We start from the raw sequence: 20,925 nt of genomic DNA, 5'->3' as shown, positions 1-20,925 counted from the left end.
GATCCATCCACCTGACAGGTGTAGCATATCAAGAAGCTGATTAAACAGCATGATCATTACACAGGTGCACCTTCTGCTGGGGACAATAAAAGGCCACTCTAAAATCTGCAGTTTTGTCACACAACACAATGCCACAGCTGTCTCATGTTTTGAGGGAGCATGCAATTGGCATGCTGACTGCAGGAATGTCCACCAGAACTGTTGCCAGAGAATTGAATGTTCATTTTTCTACTATAAGCTGCCTCCAACGTCGTTTTAGATAATTTGGCAATACTTCCAACCGGCCTCACAACCACAGACCATGTGTAACCACGCCAGCCCAGGACCTCAACATCCGGCTTCTTTACCTATGGGATCGTCTGAGACCAGCCACCCGGACAGCTGATGAAACTGAGGAGTATTTCTGTCTGTAATAAAGCCCTTTTGTGGGGAAAAACTCATTCTGATTGGTTGGGCCTGGCTCCCAAGTGGGTGGGCTTGTACCCTCCCAGGCCCACCCATGGCTGCACTCCTGCCCAGTCATGTGAAATCCATAGATTAGGGCCTAATGAATTTATTTCAATTGACTGATTTCCTTATATGAACTGTAACTCAGTAAAATCGTTGGAATTGTTGCATGTTGCGTTTATATTTTTGTTCAGTACTTTAAAAAATTATAAAATATAAAGAATATGGGATAGATCAACTAAATGTAGTTATTTAACACTTTAAAAAAAGTATAATCTCTCTTTAATGAAATACAAAGAAAAACATATTAAGCTCACTTAGATCTTGCTGTGAAGCTGTGTGTGTGTATATATTGACTGTGTGTGTGTGTATATTGACTGTGTGTGTGTGTATGTATATTGACTGTGTGTGTATATATTGACTGTGTGTGTGTGTATATTGACTGTGTGTGTGTATATTGACTGTGTGTGTGTGTGTGTATGTATATTGACTGTGTGTGTATATATTGACTGTGTGTGTGTGTATATTGACTGTGTGTGTATATATTGACTGTGTGTGTGTGTATATATTGACTGTGTGTGTGTATATTGACTGTGTGTGTGTATATATTGACTGTGTGTGTGTGTATGTATATTGACTGTGTGTGTATATATTGACTGTGTGTGTGTGTATATTGACTGTGTGTGTATATATTGACTGTGTGTGTGTGTATATATTGACTGTGTGTGTGTGTATATTGACTGTGTGTGTGTATATATTGACTGTGTGTGTGTGTATATATTGACTGTGTGTGTGTGTGTGTGTATATTGACTGTGTGTGTGTGTATATTGACTGTGTGTGTATATATTGACTGTGTGTGTGTGTATATTGACTGTGTGTGTGTGTATATTGACTGTGTGTGTGTGTATATTGACTGTGTGTGTGTGTATATTGACTGTGTGTGTATATATTGACTGTGTGTGTGTGTATATTGACTGTGTGTGTGTGTATATTGACTGTGTGTGTGTATATTGACTGTGTGTGTGTGTATATTGACTGTGTGTGTGTATATTGACTGTGTGTGTGTGTGTGTGTATATTGACTGTGTGTGTGTATATTGACTGTGTGTGTGTGTATATTGACTGTGTGTGTGTATATATTGACTGTGTGTGTATGTATATTGACTGTGTGTGTGTGTATATATTGACTGTGTGTGTGTGTATATTGACTGTGTGTGTGTGTATATTGACTGTGTGTGTGTGTATATTGACTGTGTGTGTGTATATATTGACTGTGTGTGTGTGTGTATATTGACTGTGTGTGTGTGTGTATATTGACTGTGTGTGTGTGTATATTGACTGTGTGTGTGTATATATTGACTGTGTGTGTATGTATATTGACTGTGTGTGTGTGTATATATTGACTGTGTGTGTGTGTATATTGACTGTGTGTGTATATATTGACTGTGTGTGTGTGTATATTGACTGTGTGTGTGTGTGTGTATATTGACTGTGTGTGTGTATATTGACTGTGTGTGTGTGTATATTGACTGTGTGTGTGTGTATATTGACTGTGTGTGTGTATATATTGACTGTGTGTGTATGTATATTGACTGTGTGTGTGTGTATATATTGACTGTGTGTGTGTGTGTATATTGACTGTGTGTGTGTATATTGACTGTGTGTGTGTGTATATTGACTGTGTGTGTGTATATATTGACTGTGTGTGTATGTATATTGACTGTGTGTGTGTGTATATATTGACTGTGTGTGTGTGTATATTGACTGTGTGTGTGTGTATATTGACTGTGTGTGTGTGTATATTGACTGTGTGTGTGTGTATATATTGACTGTAAACACATCTGAACTGAACATTTACTAAAAAGGCTACTGCAGCCTCTGCAGCCTCACTCTACCCGTGATATCAAAGTACATTTTCATAAGGAGCAAAAATGAAATTAAAGATTTGGGTATCAGTCTGTTATATCTGGTGTTATTCTCCTGTCTTATCTGGTGTCCTGTGTGAATTTAAGTATGCTCCCTCTAATTTTCTCTCTCTCCCTCCCCTCCCAGAGGACCTGAGGCCTCAGGACTACCTGGCCTGATGACTCCTTGCTGTCCCCAGTCCACCTGGTCGTGCTGCTGCTCCAGTTTCAACTCTTCTGCCTGCGGCTATGGAACCCTAACCTGTTCACCGGACGTGCTACCTTGTCCCAGACCTGCTGTTTTCAACTCTCTCTCTCTCTCTCTCTACCGCACCTGCTATTTCAACCTCTAAATGCCTGGCAATGAAAAGGCAAGTGACATTTACTCCTGATGTACTGACCTTTTGCAATCTCTACAACCACTGTAATTATTATTTGACCCAGCTGGTCATCTATGAACATTTGAACATCTCGGAGAAAATTCTGGCCTTAATGGCCATGTACTGTTAAAATCTGGTTGTGGTTGAGTCAGAAGGGGACTGGCCACCCCTCAGAGCCTGGTTCCTCTCTAGGTTTCTGCCTTTCTAGGGAGTTTTTCCTAGCCACCATGGTTCTACATCTGCATTGCTTGCTGTTTGGGGTTTTAGGCTGGGTTTCTGTATGGCACTTTGTGACATCTGCTGATGTAAAAAGGGCTTTATAAATATATTTACATCATTTAGCAGACGCTCTTATCCAGAGCGACTTACAGTTAGTGAGTGCATACATTTTTCATACGAACCCACAACCCTTGCGTTGCAAGCGCCATGCTCTACCAACTGAGCTACAGGGGACCTGATTGATCATTTTGATTATGGAAAATTGAATCCCTGTGTTTCAAACGGTTTGCTTGGAATGATTTGTAGCTATTGTCTATCAGTTCATTAGTGTTTCCTTACCAGAAAACACGCGATACCGTAAAGTGGTGTGTATTCACCCACCCAAATTCAGGAGGAAACTGAAGCGCGGATAGCTTGACTACTGCCGCGTTCAAAACAACTGGGAGCTCGGAATTCAAAACTTGGAAATAACCGACTTCCGTACGTTCAAGACAACTGGGAACTCGAAAAACATCCATCTCGGAATTCCAAATCGGGGACTCAGGCGTCTTTCTAGAGTTCCGACTATCCGCCCTTAAGATCACTGACGTCATGATTTGACCTCGGGTTTTTTCCCGATTTCCCATTTGCGCACCATGCGTTTTGCGCGTGTGGGCTCACTTAACCGCAGCGAAATATCTAGTGACCTACGCTTGTGAAGGTGCAGTATATTCAACTTCTTCTTTGCAGCAACCATAGTTTCCCTCCCGTTTCGTTCCGTTTAAGAAACGTTTTGCAAAAGAATCGGCGTAATGAATACGTCCCTGTTCTATATCTATGGTAGCACCTGCCCCTGGTGGCCATTACGTAGTATGGTAAAACTGGAACGTTAACTAACAACATTTTACATTACATTTTTGTAATTTAGCAGACGCTCTTATCCAGAGCGACTTACAGTTAGTAGTGAGTGCATACATTAGTGACAGCAGAGGGGAAAAAATGACGTTGTAGAGTTAATTTCCTGCAATTCTACACATTTTGCCACAGGGCTTAGATCTTTTTTGTTGTTGCTGTTTTAAAGTAAGTTTGCTGCAATTCAACACATTTTGCCATAGGAGTGGAGGGAAGACGTTGCAATTTTATAACTAATTTCATGCAATTCAACTTATTTTGCCATGGGGTGGAAAGAAAAATGTGCAGTTTTAAAAGCTAATTTCCTGCAATTCTACACATTGCCATAGGGTGGAGATAAATGTTTGCAGTTTTTAATATATCTGAGCGAGAGTGACTAACAAAATCAATTTGCTACTATCTGGTACCAAATTATTTTCTACTTGATGCAATGTAAAATACCTTGTGATTTCAGTACCGTAAAGAAGTGCTACCCGTTTGTCCCTTGTAATATCCGACCCAGACATGACATCCCAACTACAATAAAAACTCAGGTACATTAATACATAAGATGTCCCGTTTCTTGATTTTATTTTAACTGGACACAATTGTTACACAGTATCTTTTCATATATCTTTAGTTATTTTCACATATATCTTTAGATTTAGTTATTTAAACATCAGAGTAACCAAACGTAACACCTAAAAGCATCTGTAAAACAATACATTTAGTGCAATTTACAGTTCAAACTAAAAACAGCTTTTGTCTGCAAAAATATACATATTTATTCATTTAGCCTTTTAACTCCGATTGAGACTTGGTAAAAACTTAAATTAACTTCTATTACGGAAAATAAAATAAAAACAGAATTGACAACATAAGTCATCTATAGGCACATTAGCTCAAAATGGTCTAGAAATGCCTAGATTAAGATATTCAACCACTGCACCAGCAGGAGTGGACCACACATCATGTTAAACATTTTGACACACAGGTAACACCACCAAGGTTCTAGAAGCATTTCAATGAGGCACTACGTGGAGTTTAGATCTAATGACACCACAGAACGACAATTTGGCCTGAAGGTACATCGCACAGCAACAGGCTCAAATGACGCAGAAGCTGTAAACTTACTACGGTATGCACATAAGTGACATTCAACACAAAACAGTACCTTGGACATTGACGCAATGCTGTTATGCATTTTTCTGTACGGCAACATTGAGGAGAAATGAAAAATTAATACAAATAATGGCACTTTTCAGGGTAAACACAAAAACGTTATAGTTGATAGCCATCAAACTGTGCGCTGATGCATTTGCCAGCAATCAGTCATCACTTCCATGTCTTTTCAAATCATCCCTTGCTGTGGACATTCGGGTTAAGGGGGCATTCCTATTGTAGTATTATCTTTGGAGTGGATTGCTTTTGGTGATGGAATTATGGTGTGATTAAAGCATCACAGCAATGGTTCTAAAAGACTGTCTATTCGAATGAGCACTGCAGAACAGAGCTGACCATTGACACCAAAGATATACCAAAGATACATACTGATCTAAAACCAATCCTTATCTTTACATACTGTATTCACAGAAACACTTTATGCCTCTAAATGGAATAAACATGGACATTCTCATATTACAGCTAAAAACATCACTATGTTTACTCACGTTTTTCTTTTACACAGGATGTTGACTGTACATGCATTTCACAACACAATAGCTGTGTCCCCTCAGTCTAAAATGGGTTCATGTCCTTGTCATAAGTCTCTTGACTTGACAGGTGAAACTATGGTATATGGTGAATATCTATCCAATCCTTTCATTTACTAGTGGTCAGTAAGGAGAGGGGACAAGGAAAGGAAGCTCTTACGAGGATTGGAACACGGCCAATGAGGAACCACAGGTGAAATCACCACAGTGAGTTTCTAATGGGCCATGATGACCCAACAGTCTAGGACCCTATTCATTCAAGCCCAGTTAGCTGTCAACGCACGTTGGAATTTCTGTATTCAAAATCAAGAACATCAACTGCATGTCAATTCAAATGCTTTCACACTGCATAAAAGGCCTGCAGATTCTGACTCAACCACAACACCAGCTTACCAGCTTTAATTGAATAGGGCCCAAAGCTGCTAGTGGAGTGAAAGATTCAAACGTTTTGCTACACACTAGCACCAAGTCACAAAAGTGAGTCAACTTACATACAAAAACTTTGATAAAAAAAAACACAGAATCAATAAAATACTGTTCCGGCTACATCACGTGCTGGAGTGTAAAAAATGAGATCCTCCTTCATATGAAGGAGTCATTTCATGATTGCATTTCTTGTCAATTCTATATCACCAGGAATGCGGACGAAGTGCTGACAACTAGAGAACGGGTACTCAGGTGTACCATCTCTACTATGGATGAAACATGATCTCTAAGCCAAGCAAATTACTGGAGAAATCCAATACAAGTCTCTCTAAGTTTATAATGCATATTTAGTATTGGCTGGTGGTCTCCTCCCTGCATTCATTCCATCAGCTACAAAAAATGAGCAGCAACAGAGATATGTAATACAACGAATGGAGTGCAACATTCAAGTCATGATTCCATTCAAACCCAATGATGCTTATGTTTGGAATACATTTGTGAGGCATTAAGTGTTGGTGAGTACATATTCTGCAGCGAGGGTGACTGCTACAGACAGGTTATAAACAATAAGAGGACATTGGCTACAGACTTGAGTATGGACTAACTGAATATTAAGATGTGTTTGTGTGTGCGGATGTGCATATTTCTGAGGCTACTGTCGTAAGTCTACACTTGGAATATTGATCTTCCTCAAAGTATTACAATTTAATGAAAAATGTACGTATTACATAACATGCAATGTCTCACATCCACTTCCTAGAATTGTTATTGAATGGCCAGTGTTGGTTTTGGCGAATAGTGAGTTTTTTTCACTCTAATATACTACTCGTAAGCATTTTGACTTTGGCAAGTTGTTGTTTTACATTAGTAGTAGTACTTTGTAAACAAAGTACTAGATTATTTGTCAAGTACTAGACTGTTTGTCAAGTACTAGACTGTTTGCCAAGTACTAGACTATTTGATGTTAATCCAGCAAGTGACTGTCAAGCAGTTTGATGTCTGAACTTTGAAAAAGCAACAATTACACTTTATTTTACCGTCTGGTATTTACTTTGATATTACATGGTAACAGAGTAATTAGATGTTATTCATAAACACCTCTCAGTTTCTTGGGGACTCATTGTAACCATCTGGTACCAAATGCTATAGTACCAGATAATACCATGGCCAATTGTTACCATGTATTTGTCTATGATATATACCAGGCCATACCAACTCTGAAGGACTGCAAAATAAAACAAACTAACAAATCAGACAGGAAGCTAATCTGAATGATCCTAACTGGGGCAACCGAACCCAACAGCGGTGAAACTGATAAGCAGTAAGATGAGAATGAGAGGACTGCTAAATGCTTGTGATATCTTCTCCTTTATCAATGTACCATTCCAGGAGCTAACAGTGCTAGCTACGCAAACCATCTGAGAGCCTATGGGGCACACGGGCCCCTGCCACAGCTGTTTAGAGCAGCCAACAGGCCACCATGCTCACATGGTGACACCAAGGAGCAGGTGTTGGGGGGGGGGGGTGCATCAGTGTCCCCCATCGCTGGACGAAGGGCTTTCGGATCGCCCCTCTTTCAGGCTGGCAGGCTGCTTCTTCTGCTTGTGTTTGGACTTCCTCAGCATCCGCACCTGAACACAGCATCAAGGACACGATCGCTTAACAGCGCTTGACTTTATAGATAGGTATGGGAGGTTTTCAACCATGGTGAAGGATACCACAGTAAAGTTGTAACTATTTGTCCCATTATAGTAGCAAAAAGCTGTTACCTTTGGGCCTGCTGCAGATATGATGATATTTCCAGGGGCCTGTATCCAGGGCTCTCCGTCCACCTGCACAGGGATGGGCTTGGTCACTGTGATACGCACGTAGTTACCCTGGGCGAGACGGATCCCAGAGCGCATGCCGCTCTGCACCTGGCCCTGGACCACACAACACAGATATATCTGTATACATGTATACAAACTGCATTTGTGGTATCCTGATTTTAACGCTGTACATCAATACATATACACTACATACCAATGATGGTTATTTACATTTCTATCTGGAGAAAACGTTCTGAAACACTGGGACCATAGCGCTGATCTCTCTCCTCTCTGTGGTATCAGGACATACATGGTACTCAACTGAGTAAGAGTAGTGAGCGATGAACTCACCATGTGCACTACCCCGGTCACCCCCACCACCTCCAGCATGCCATCGTCAATGCGGGGTTTCCCGTAGCGCGAGTCACCCTCTGATCCCCACAGGTCTGCCCCAGAGCCCCAGCTAAACACAGACACACACGCAGTTGTAAGTACTGACTGTGTTTCAGATCATTATGTACATTTAGGTTTGAGTGGGTAAGGGGCCAGTGTGAGAGGCCATTCTTCTTCATGAGCATGCATCTTGAAGTGAATGTCATGCGTCATGAGTGTCTGACTGTCAGCCGTGTGTAGAGTTTAGTCGTGTGTGTTTGTGTGTGTATTTCCTACCTGGGGATGTTTAGGAAGATGAGGCCTTCTATGCTGGGCAGTTCTATGTCTTGTTTGTCCACCTGCAGTTTGAGGTCCTTGTGAAGGTTCCGTGTGTGGCTCAGCTTCTGCAGACCCGCCTTCAGGTACACACCTTTGTTATGGAACCTACATACCACAGGAGGTTGGTGGCACCTTAATTGGGGAGGATGGGCTAGTGATAATGGCTGGGACGGAATTAGTGGAATGGTATCAAATACATCAAACACATGGTTTCCATGTGTTTGATGCCATTCCACTTACTCCGTTCCAGCCATTATTATGAGCCATATCCCCCTCAGCAGCCTCCACTGATAGAGACACACCAAGGATAAGCCGTTTTAGGGATGTTCTCTTTTTTTAGATATTTTAAAGTAACTTCTTACTGGAGGTGGTCTCCTACCTGCTGTTAAACTTTCCTGGTTCTTCTTCACGGGCATGGTGGAAGTCCAAACTGAGCTCAGCATCGATGCCCAGCCCAAAATAGTTGTTCATCTGCACTATCTGCAACAAGGGAGACCAGCAGTAATTTAATGACCACGCCGACCAGTGCACCCATGCATCAACTAAATATACAGTTGAAGTCGGAAGTTTACATACACCTTAACCAAATACATTTAAACTCAGTTTATCACAATTCCTGACATTTAATCCTAGTAAAAATACCATGTCTTAGGTCAGTTAGGATCACCACTTTATTTTAAGAATGTGAAATGTCAGAATAATAGTAGAGAGAATGATTTATTTCAGCTTTTATTTCTTTCATTACATTCCCAGTGGGTCAGAAGTTTACATACACTCAATTAGTATTTGGTAGCATTGCCTTTAAATTGTTTAACTTGGGTCAAACGTGTCGGGTAGCCTTCCACAAGCTTCCCACAATAAATTGGGGGAATTTTGGCCCATTCCTCCTGACAGAGCTGGTGTAACTGAGTCAGGTTTGTAGGCCTCCTTGCTCGCACACGCTTTTCAGTTCTGCCCACACATTTTCTATAGGATTGAGGTCAGGGCTTTATGATGGCCACTCCAATACCTTGACTTTGTTGTTCTTAAGCCATTTTGCAAGTATGCTTGGGGTCATTGTTCATTTGGAAGACCCATTTGCGACCAAGCTTTAACTTCCTGACTGATGTCTTGAGATGTTGCCTCAATATATCCACATAATTTTCCTTCCTCATGATGCCATCTATTTTGTGAAGTGCACCAGTCCCTCCTGCAGCAAAGCACCCCCACAGCATGATGCTGCCACCCCCGCGCTTCACGGTTGGGATGGTGTTCTTCGGCTTGCAAGCAACCCCCTTTTTCCTCCAAACATAACGATGGTCATTATGGCCAAACAGTTCTATTTTTGTTTCATCAGACCAGAGGACATTTCTCCAAAAAGTACGATCTTTGTCCCCATGTGCAGTTGCAAACCGTAGTCAGGCATTTTTATGGTGGTTTTGGAGCAGTGGCTTCTTCCTTGCTGAGCGGCCTTTCAGGTTATGTCGATATAGGACTCGTTTTACTGTGGATATAGATACTTTTGTACCTGTTTCCTCCAGCATCTTCACAAGGTCCTTTGCTGTTGTTCTGGGATTGATTTGCACTTTTCGCACCAAAGCACGTTCATCTCTAGGAGACAGAATGCGTCTCCTTCCTGAGCGGTATGACGGCTGCGTGGTCCCATGGTGTTTATACTTGCGTACTATTGTTTGTACAGATGAACATGGTACCTTCAGGCGTTTGGAAATTGCTCCCAAGGATGAACCAGACTTGTGGAGGTCTACAATTTTTATTCTGAGGTCTTGGCTGATTTCTTTTGATTTTCCCATGATGTCAAGCAAAGAGGCACTGAGGTTGAAGGTAGGCCTTGAAATACATCCACAGGTACACCTCCAATTGACTCAAATGATGTCAATTAGCCTATCAGAAGCTTCTAAAGCCATGCCATCATTTTCTGGAATTTTCCAAGCTGTTTAAAGGCACAGTCAACTTAGCGTATGTAAACTTCTGACCCACTGGAATTGTGATACAGTGAATTATAAGTGAAATAATCTGTCTGTAAATAATTGTTGGGAAAATTACTTGTGTCATGCACAAAGTAGATGTCCTAACCGACTTGCCAAAACTATAGTTTGTTAACAAGAAATTTGTGGTGGTTGAAAAACGAGTTTTAATGACTCCAACCTAAGTGTATGTAAACTTCCGACTTCAACTGTATCTCTTGGCATTATAGTTATAACAATGGCAATAGTTATAATATGAATCATATCTACATGAATCTGATTGTACCTTTGGTGGTTCCAGGAAGCCGTTCTCCTTGCCGTCCTCTGTGACTTCCTGTGCATCCAGCAGGATGGTCCAGCGGTCCATCTGCACCTCCTCCGCCTCGTCTACAGACACCAGGATGTGGTGGGGGTCCTCTCCGCTGTAGCCCGTCCCCCAGCGCAGGATCCGCGCCAGGTCGTTACCTGATGGAAGGCATTGGGGGGTTATTGGGAAAAATATCCAATATCCAATAGTTCAACTACTGATGTAAGCTGATTAAAGCTAACATATGCACACTACAGTGATTAGAAGAGAAGGGTGTGTCCTCAGGGGTCCCTCTCACCTGTGCCCAGTGGAACAATGCCAATGGGGGGCTCGGGACAGACCAGTTTGTGTCTGATGGCTTCCAGGACACTCAGGACCCAGCCCACCGTCCCATCTCCCCCACACACCAGAACCCGGAAGCGGGGTACCTCCCTAAACGTGTGCAGTCTGTGGAGGATAGAAAAAAGATCCTCTGTAGCTCAACTGGTAGAGCACGGCGCTTGTAACGCCAAGGTAGTGGGTTCGATCCCCGGGACCACCCATACACAAAAAAAAATGTATGCATGCATGACTGTAAGTCGCTTTGGATAAAAGCGTCTGCTAAATGGCATATTATTATTATTATAAAAGAGATAAGGTGTTTATTTAATTGGTTAGAATTGTAGCCTAGTTAGCTAGTTAGATATATCTCTTACACAAATAATAATGTTTCTATTATTTTCTACAACATATATATTTAAAGTCAATCATGTATTCGTTGGTTGGCTAATTTCTTTGTGTCCGTGTCATGGCTAACTAACATACATAGTAGACAAAACTCTTTCGAAAGACCTAGTGGAAAAAAACATTGCACAACATAGACCCCCCTTCTACAAACACAACAGCTCTGACATTACCCTGCTGAATGTGGCTAACCACCATTTGTCTCACCCAGGCAATGGTCCCCCGTTGGTCATGTCAAACACTTGGTGGGGGTTCAGAAGCTTCCGGAAGCCATAGAGAAGCTCTCGGCCCTTCAGCCCGCCGCTCTTGGGGTTGACAAACACCAGTAGGGGCGAGCCACCTTTGGGCAACTTGTTGTGCTGCAGGAGAGTTACAACAGCAGCATTGTCAATGGAGTAAAGCAAGCCATCTTCTTTAAAAGTTTAGTTCACATAAATTACACATTCAACTGGGATCTGGGATTGTTTACTTCACATTGATGCAGTATTACCATAATCTCTGGTATGACTAGGGAGGTCAGCTGCTGGTTGCTGACAGACGTGTCTTTGGCTAACATGTAGATCCTCTCAGCCTCAGAGAAACATGATATCTGCACCACTACTGCACCTGCAACTCAGGCAGACAAGCAAACCTCATGATCAATGAACTCACAATGTGACGTTGCATAACAAGCACTGTAAATAGGATATCTCATATAGCCCAGACTGGTACACATTCAATGTTATGATGACATTTAGTACTTTGGATATAATGCATCAAACGTTCTCCACAAATAAATTGTTTATTATAATAAAGACATCACAAGATCAATGGATGTGGGTCATACAGCAGGCTTGATATAAATGGACCATTTAGCTCTTGGGAAGTGGCAGCTGCAGTGGGACACTCACAGTCTGTAAGAAAGAGGCTTATGTAACACTGAATGGGGCAGGATCCTGCTGCAGTGGCCTGCAGCAACAGAGCAGTGACTTGAGCAGTGTCAAGCAGGGACATACAACCCAGAACAGGCTGTCTGTTTCAGAGCCAACTAAAGCCTGTGTGTACTGAATGGGGATGATGTGGAATGAGGGCACAGGGAGGGGGACAGGGAGGGGATTGTGGGGAGAAAAGAGTAGGATGAGAGGGAAGGGACAGCAGGATTAGAGAGTGGGATGAGATGGAGGGGGGTGGAGAAGGGAAGGTGGTGCTCCACTGGCTGTTTCCATGGCGACGTACCCACCTTGGCTCCCGTAAACATGTGTGATGGTGACCAAGTGACCTATGGAGCAGGGGAGAAGAGGAGAGCAGATTCACATCTAGTCAGTTAACAACAGTATTAATCACATTTAAATCAACTATAGTCCATTTCAAGGGAAATGTTCAGGAGGATCTCTGGGGTAATCGGAATGAAAGGGGGATAACACTGAATACCGTGGGATTCTGTCCGTTTTAATTCTAGCAAAGGAGCAGCATGGTGATCTGATGTGTGTCGACTCACTCTTGATAGCTAAGTGCTCCACTAGCAGGTCTGCATATTCCTCCTTGCTCAGCTGTACAGGCAGTCCCTCTAGCAGCAGGTTGACCTGGACAACCTGCTTCCTGCTCTCCACTATGTAGAAACGGGTCTGGTTCATCTGCCTTAGGGAGATCTGTCAGGAACAAAAATACACAGATAAACACACATACCTGTTCGTAAACACCTACACACACATACAGTGCATTCGGAAAGTCTTCAGACCCCTTGACTTTTTCCACATTTTGTTACGTCACAGCCTTATTCTAAAATTGATTAAATAGTTATTTTTCTTCATCAATCTACACACAATACCTCATAATGACAAACCAAAAACAGGTTTTTAGAAGTTTATCACATTTAGATAAGTATTCAGACCCTTTAGTCAGTACTTTTTTTGAAGCACCTTTGGCACCGATTACAGCCTCGAATATGACACAACACTTGGCACACCTGTATTTAGGGAGTTTCTCCCATTATTCTCTGCAGATCCTCTCAAGCTCTGTCAGCTTGGATGGGGAGCGTCGCTGCACAGCTATTTTCAGATCTCCCCAGAGATGTTCGATCGGGTTCAAGTCCGGGCTCTGGCTGGGCCACTCAAGGACATTCAGAGACTTGTCCTGAAGCCACTCCTGCGTTGTCTTGGCTGTGTGCTTAGGGTCGTTGTCCTGTTGGAAGGTGAACCTTCACCCCAGTCTGAGGACCTGAGCGCTCTGGAGCAGGGTTTCATGAAGGATCTCTCTGTACTTTGCTCCGTTCATCTTTCCCTCGATCCTGACTAGTCTCCCAGTCCCTGCCCGCTGAAAAACATCCCTACAGCATGATGCTGCCACCACCATGCTTCACTGTAGGGATGGTGCCAGGTTTCCTGCAGACGTGACGCTTGGCATTCAGCCCAAATAGTTGAATCTTGGTTTCATCAGACCTGAGAATCTTGTTTCTCATGGTCTGAGAGTCCTTTATGTGCCTTTTGGCAAACTCCAAGCAGGCTGTCATGTGCCTTTTATTGAATCCATTTTAGAATAAGGCTGTAACGTAATAAAATGTGGAAAAAGGGAAGGGGTCTGAATACTTTCCGAATGCACACCCAATCACCCATAAACTTGAATGTTAGGTTGAAGTTCCTCATACCTTCCTTATCTCCTGCAGTTTGTACAGCAGCAGCTCCTGGCCTGTCAGCCCTTGTCTCTGAACTGAATGTAGAGACAGAAAGAACACACACTGTCAGTGAACTTTGATAAGACACAGTAATGAAGGCATATAAACAGAGTATGACATTTCTTATGCTATGTAAAAACCCAGCCTTGATGTATAGGTATGACACCTTCCCATTTCCTGTTTCCTTACCTTGCTTACTGCCCATGTAAACCTCCACAAGGTTGAAGCTTGATGGGTCTTCATCCTGGAGAAAAGAGCATCACCAAACAAGAGTATTGAACTAGGGTTGTCATTAACATATACGTTTATACAGTCAGAGCAAAGGAGTCTCTAGTACAGGGGTGTCAAACGTCCGGCCCGCGGGCCGGATCAGGCCCGCAAACGGGTTTAATCCGGCCCGCGGGCTGATTAAAAAAAAAATAATAATAATAATAATTGTATAATATTTTTGTAAAGTATAAAAATGCGCTGCAATTTTTCAATAAAATAAACTGCTGTTCCAATTGCGTCCACTGGATGGCGCAATAGCAATTGTGTTAAGCAAGCAAACTGTTTATACCGGGGCAGAGCAAGTAGGTCAAGCACGTGCAGCCAATGAGCTACTTTGTTTTACATTTACATTTTACATTTTAGTCATTTAGCAGATGCTCTTATCCAGAGCGACTTACAGTTAGTGAATACATTATTTTATTTTTTATACTGGCCCCCCGTGGGAATCGAACCCACAACCCTGGCGTTGCAAACACCATGCTCTATCAACTGAGCTACATCCCTGCCGGCCATTCCCTCCCCTACCCTGGACGACGCTGGGCCAATTGTGCGCCGCCCATGAGTCTCCCGGTCGCGGCCAGCTGCGACAGAGCCTGGATTCGAACCAGGATCTCTAGTGGCACAGTTAGCACTGCGATGCAGTGCCTTAGACCACTGCGCCACTCAGGAGTTTTGCCCGCGATATTTATTACGGCTTCTACTTTTAACATTATGTGCTTTGGCACTCTCATTGCCCCAATATGTCTCTGTCAAAAAAGAGAAAAGTGGACGCAGAGTGCAGAGTGTTCCAAGAAAAATGGTCATCCTATTTATTCACGGAATTGAATGGGAAAGCTGTATGTTTGGTGTGTTCAGAGCATGTTGCAGTGCTGAAAGAATATAACCTTCGTCGCCACTTTGTGAGTCTTCATGCCGACAAATATGACAACTTTCAAGGACAGCGGAGATGAGAGAAGGTGAATGAACTGTTGGTGGGTCTGAAGAAACAGCAGTCTGTGTTTACTCACAGCCGAGACATCAGTGACGCTGCAGTGAAAGCTAGCTACCTCATTGCTAATGAAATCGCAGTGGCTTCAAAACCATTTAGTGAGGGTGAATTTGTAAAAACATGCATGATGAAGGCAGCGGAGATTGTGTGCCCTGAAAAGCGGCAGGCTTTTGCAAATATCAGCCTGACAAGAAACACAGTTGCAGACAGGATTTCCGATCTTTCAGTGGATTTGGACAGCCAGTTGAAGCAAAAAGTAAAGTCATTTATTGCGTTTTCGGTTGCAATTGATGAAAGCACGGACATTACAGATGTTGCACAACTGGCCATTTTCATCCGCGGAGTTGATGACACATTGACCGTCACCGAGGAGTTCATGGAGTTCGTGCCAATGACAGATACAACGACAGCAGCTGATATTTTTACCGCACTCGTCTGCGCGCTGGACAGGGTCGGAGTGGACTGGTTAATTTCATCCGATCCAGAAGCCTGAATCACCGTCAGTTTGACAGCCTTCTCAGAGAGAAAGACCACATCTATGGCCTGCCATACCACACTGGGGTAAGATGGTTAAGCCGAGGTGCTGTGCTGAGGCGTTTCTTTGATTTACGAGAAGAAATTGAACAGTTCATTCCGCAGAATGGATGCAGGACCTTGCATTTATGGTGGATGTTACAGAGCACCTGAATAACTTGAACAAACAGCTGCAAGGGCGCAACAAAGTTGTCACGCAGTATTATGACAGCATACGTTCTTTCAAGTTGAAGCTGTCATTGTGGGAGACGCAACTCGCCGGTGGTGATGCAGCTCACTTCCCCTGTCTGAAAAATGTGTGCGGGACCCAACATGTGGCAGACATGAAGCGGTTCAAAGATAAAATAACGGGACTGTTACTGGAGTTTGAGCAACGCTTTCAGATTTATGTTTATATGTTTTTATGTTGATGTGCTATTGTTTTTAATTGATTTTATTTTATTTGTATATTTAACCTATTCTTGACTCTGTGGTTCTTGCACTTGTTTGGGGAACAGGATTTCATTATTTTTATCTACATTTCTGCCTGAGAAATGACACCCTGATATAGTTCTGTGATCTGTGATATACTTCTGTGAATCACTGAGGCATTGTGTGTTTGTGTGTTCTTTTTTTTTTTTCACCTTTATTTAACCAGGTAAGCCAGTTGAGAACAGGTTCTCATTTACAACTGCGACCTGGCCAAGATAAAGCAAAGTAGTGCAATAAAAACAACACAGAGTTACATATGGGGTAAAAAAAAAACATAAAGTCAGAAATACAACAGAAAATATATATACAGTGTGTGCAAATGTAGCAAGTTATGGAGGTAAGGCAATAAATAGGCTATAGTGCAGAATAATTACAATAGTATTAACACTGGAATGCTAGATGTGCAAGAGATTATGTGCAAATAGAGATACTGGGGTGCAAAAGAGCAAATTAAATAACAATATAGGGATGAGGTAGTTGGGTGGGCTAATTTCAGATGGGCTGTGTACAGGTGCAGTGATCGGTAAGGTGCTCTGACAACTGATGCTTAAAGTTATTGGGGGAGATAAGAGTCTCCAGCTTCAGAGATTTTTGCAATTCGTTCCAGTCATTGGCAGCAGAGAACTGGAAGGAATGGCGCCAAAGGAGGTGTTGGCTTTGGGAATGACCAGTGAGATATACCTGCTGGAGCGCAGACTGCGGGTGGGTGCTGCTATGGTGACCAATGAGCTAAGATAAGGCGGGGATTTGCCTAGCAGTGATTTATAGATGGCCTGGAGCCAGTGGGTTTGACGACGAACATGTAGTGAGGACCAGCCAACAAGAGCGTACAGGTCACAGTGGTGGGTAGTGTATGGGGCTTTGGAGACAAAACGGATGGCACTGTGATAGACTACATCCAATTTGCTGAGTAGAGTGTTGGAGGCTATTTTGTAAATGACATCGCGAAGTCAAGGATCGGTAGGATAGTCAGTTTTACGAGGGCATGTTTGGCAGCATGAGTGAAGGAGGCTTTGTTGCGAAATAGGAAGCCGATTCTAGATTTAACTTTGGATTGGAGATTCTTTATGTGAGTCTGGAAGTTGAGTTTACAGTCTAACCAGACACCTAGATATTTGTAGTTGTCCACATACTCTAGGTCAGACCCGTACGAGAGTGGTGATTCTAGTCGGGTGGGCGGGTGCTAGCAGCGTTCGATTGAAAAGCATGCATTTCGTTTTACTAGTGTTTAAGAGCAGTTGAAGGCTACTGAAGGATTGTTGTATGGCATTGAAGCTCGTTTGGAGGTTTGTTAACACAGTGTCCAATGAAGGGCCAGATGTATACAAAATGGTGTCGTCTGCGTAGAGGTGGATCTGAGAGTCACCAGCAGCAAGAGCGACATCATTGATATACACGGAGAAAAGTGTCGGCCCAAGAATTGAACCCTGTGGCACCCCCATAGAGACTGCCATAGGTCCAGACAACAGGCCCTCCGATTTGACACACTGAACTCTATCTGAGAAGTAGTTGGTGAACCAGGCGAGGCAGTCATTTGAGAAACCAAGGCTATTTAGTCTGCCAATAAGAATGCGGTGGTTGACAGAGTCGAAAGCCTTGGCCAGGTCGATGAAGACGGCTGCACAGTACTGTCTATTATCAATCGCGGTTATAATATCGTTTAGGACCTTGAGCGTGGCTGAAGTGCACCCGTGACCAGCTCGGAAACCGGATTGCATAGCGGAGAAGGTACGGTGGTATTCGAAATGGTCGATGATCTGTTTGTTAACTTGGCTTTGAATACTTTCGAAAGGCAGGGCAGGATGGATATAGGTCTGTAGCAGTTTGGATCTAGAGTGTCACCCCCTTTGAAGAGGGGGATGACCGCGGCAGCTTTCCAATCTCTGGGGATCTCAGACGTTATGAAAGAGAGGTTGAACAGACTAGTAATAGGGGTTGCGACAATTTCGCGGCTAGTTTTAGGAAGAAAGGGTCCAGATTGTCTAGCCCAGCTGATTTGTAGGGGTCCAGATTTTGCAGCGCTTTCAAAACATCAGCTGTCTGAATTTGTGTGAAGGAGAAGCGGGGGGCATGGGCAAGTTGCAGCAGAGGGTGCAGAGTTGGTGGCCGGGTTAGTGGTAGCCAGATGGAAAGCATGGCCAGCTGTAGCAAAATGCTTGTTGAAATTCTCGATTATTGTAGATTTATCGGTGGTGATAGTGTTTCCTAGCCTCAGTGCAGTGGGCAGCTGGGAGGAAGTGCTCTTATTCTCCATGGACTTTACAGTGTCCCAAAACTTTTTGGAGTTAGTGCTACAGGATGCAAATTTCTGTTTGAAAAAGTTAGCCTTTGCTTTCCTGACTGCTTGTGTATATTGGTTCCTAACTTCCCTGAAAAGTTGCATATCGCGGGGGCTATTTGATGCTAATGCTGTACGCCACAGGATGTTTTTGTGCTGGTCAAGGGCAGTCAAGTCTGAGGAGAACCAGGGGCTATATCGGTTCTTAGTTCTGTATTTTTGAATGGGGCATGTTTATTTAAGATTGAGAGGAAATTACTTTTAAGGAACAACCAGGCATCCTCTACTGACGGAATGAGATCTATATCCATCCAGGATACCTGGGCCAGGTCAATTAGGAAGGCCTCCTCGCTAAAGTGTTTTAGGGAGCGTTTGACAGTGATGAGGGGTGGTCGTTTGACCGCGGACCCGTTACGGACGCAGGCAATAAGGCAGTGATCGCTGAGATCCTGGTTGAAGACAGCTGAGGTGTATTTAGAGGGTATATTAGTCAGGATGATATCTATGAGGGTACCCATGTTTAAGGATTTAGGGTTGTACCTGGTAGGTTCGTTGATAATTTGCGTGAGGTTGAGGGCATCTAGCTTGGATTGTAGGATGGCTGGGGTATTAAGCATATCCCAATTTAGGTCACCAAGCAGTACAAACTCAGAGGATAAATGGGGGCAATCAATTCACATATGGTGTCCAGGGCACAGCTGGGGGCTGAGGGGGGTCTGTAGCAAGCGGCAACAGTGAGAGACTTATTTCTGGAAAGGTGGATTTTAGAAGTAGAAGCTCAAACTGTTTGGGCACAGACCTGGATAGTATGATAGAGCTCTGCAGGCTATCTCTACAGTAGATTGCAACTCCACCCCCTTTGGCAGTTCTATCTAGATGGAAAATGTTATAGTTGGGGATGGAAATTTCAGAATTTTTGGTGGCCTTCCTAAGCCAGGATTCAGACACTGCTAGAACATCAGGGTTGGCAGAGTGTGCTAACGCAGTGAATAACTCAAACTTAGGAAGTAGACTTCTGATATTTATGTGCAAGAAACCAAGACTTTTGCGATTACAGAAGTCAACAAATGATAGCTCCTGGGGAGTAGGAGTGATACTGGGGGCTACAGGGCCTGGGTTAGCCTCTACATCACCAGAGGAACAGAGGAGGACTAGAATAAGGATACGGCTAAAGGCTTTAAGAACTGGTCTTCTAGTGCGTTGGGTACATAGAATAAAGGGGGCAGATTTCCGGGTGTTATAGAAAAGATTCAGGGCATTATGAACAGACAAGGATATGGAAGGATATGGAGTAAAGTGGAGGTAAACCTAAGCGTTGGGTAACACTGAAAGAGATAGTATCTCTAGAGGCATCAATTGAGTCGGTCTGTGAGTGTATGGGTGGAGGGACAAAGGAGCTAACCAAGGCAGGTTTAGCTAGGCTGGGGGGTCTACAGTGATATAGTACAATTAGAAATAACCGAAACAACAATAAACTAACCATGTTTGGGCTGAGGCTAAACATAAACAGGATGTAGTACCGTAAAAAGGAACAGTCCAGCAGATATCAGCTGTATAGCTGAGTTATCATAAGGTCCGGTGGTGAAGCGCTAGTGAGTAAGAGGCCACGGCTAGCGTGTGCCACGTCCGTTTTGTTGTAGCCAGCTGGTAGCGATGAATCCGGAGTTAAAGGTCCAGTGATTTAGTGATGCCGGCGGAAAAACTGATATGTTCTGGGTCGATAACACGCAGTGCTGACTGGCCGAATATCCGGTGATCAATGTCCAGTGATTAAAATTAATCCAGCGGAAAAAAATCAAATGTTCTGGGTAAAACACCGCTAGCTGTGGCTAATAGCAAGTAGCTAGTTCAGTTTAGTGAGTAGCGTGTGCTAACGGGCCAGGGATAGCAGATGGATGGAATCTTCGTGGTTACGTCGTAACCACATCAGTAGCGACTCAGTCGGCAGACCAGTCGTGCAGGATCGGCGGGGATCCGTGTCAATACTAGGTGGTCCCGTCCGGTTGATAGAGAGGTAGATAGCCGGGAGATGGGCCCAGCTCAGGTTGATTAGCCAGACCACAGCGTCCGTCCTGTTGTAGCCAGCTGGCAGCGATGAATCGGAGCTAAAGGTCCAGTGAATCAGTGATTCCGGCGGAAGAACTGATATGCTCTGGGTCGATAACGGCCGCTGTGCAGACTGGCCGAATATCCGGTGATCAATGTCCAGCGATTAAAATTAATCCCGGAAAAAAATCCAATGTTCTGGGTGAAACACACTAGC

General features: G+C 43.4%; 1 protein-coding gene and 1 long non-coding RNA gene across 2 annotated transcripts in view; one reads left to right on the top strand and one right to left on the bottom strand.

Moving 5' to 3' along the window:
* The first annotated feature begins 3,154 nt into the window (after positions 1–3,154).
* Positions 3,155–4,974, top strand: LOC121532441. Its single transcript, XR_005994336.1, has 2 exons — positions 3,155–3,650; positions 4,296–4,974. It is a non-coding gene; the product is annotated as an uncharacterized LOC121532441 (long non-coding RNA).
* The window catches only part of LOC121532409 (diacylglycerol kinase theta), a 31,583-nt gene continuing 15,045 nt past the window's right edge, over positions 4,388–20,925 (bottom strand). The window contains exons 11-23 of the mRNA XM_041838307.2: positions 14,311–14,365; positions 14,095–14,156; positions 12,949–13,099; positions 12,691–12,729; positions 11,962–12,077; positions 11,679–11,830; positions 11,047–11,195; positions 10,728–10,906; positions 8,857–8,957; positions 8,436–8,582; positions 8,118–8,229; positions 7,728–7,880; positions 4,388–7,589 (exon numbers count right to left, since the gene is read on the bottom strand). Coding sequence (XP_041694241.1) covers positions 7,488–7,589; positions 7,728–7,880; positions 8,118–8,229; positions 8,436–8,582; positions 8,857–8,957; positions 10,728–10,906; positions 11,047–11,195; positions 11,679–11,830; positions 11,962–12,077; positions 12,691–12,729; positions 12,949–13,099; positions 14,095–14,156; positions 14,311–14,365 — 1,518 coding nt within the window. The 3' untranslated portion in view covers positions 4,388–7,487. The remainder of the gene's footprint in view (positions 7,590–7,727; positions 7,881–8,117; positions 8,230–8,435; positions 8,583–8,856; positions 8,958–10,727; positions 10,907–11,046; positions 11,196–11,678; positions 11,831–11,961; positions 12,078–12,690; positions 12,730–12,948; positions 13,100–14,094; positions 14,157–14,310; positions 14,366–20,925) is intronic.

Source organism: Coregonus clupeaformis, chromosome 2 (genome assembly GCF_020615455.1).
Source record: "Coregonus clupeaformis isolate EN_2021a chromosome 2, ASM2061545v1, whole genome shotgun sequence".
NCBI lineage: Eukaryota > Metazoa > Chordata > Actinopteri > Salmoniformes > Salmonidae > Coregonus > Coregonus clupeaformis.
The sequence above is the reverse complement of the archived record's forward strand: the minus strand, read 5'-3'. Positions and strand labels throughout refer to the sequence as shown.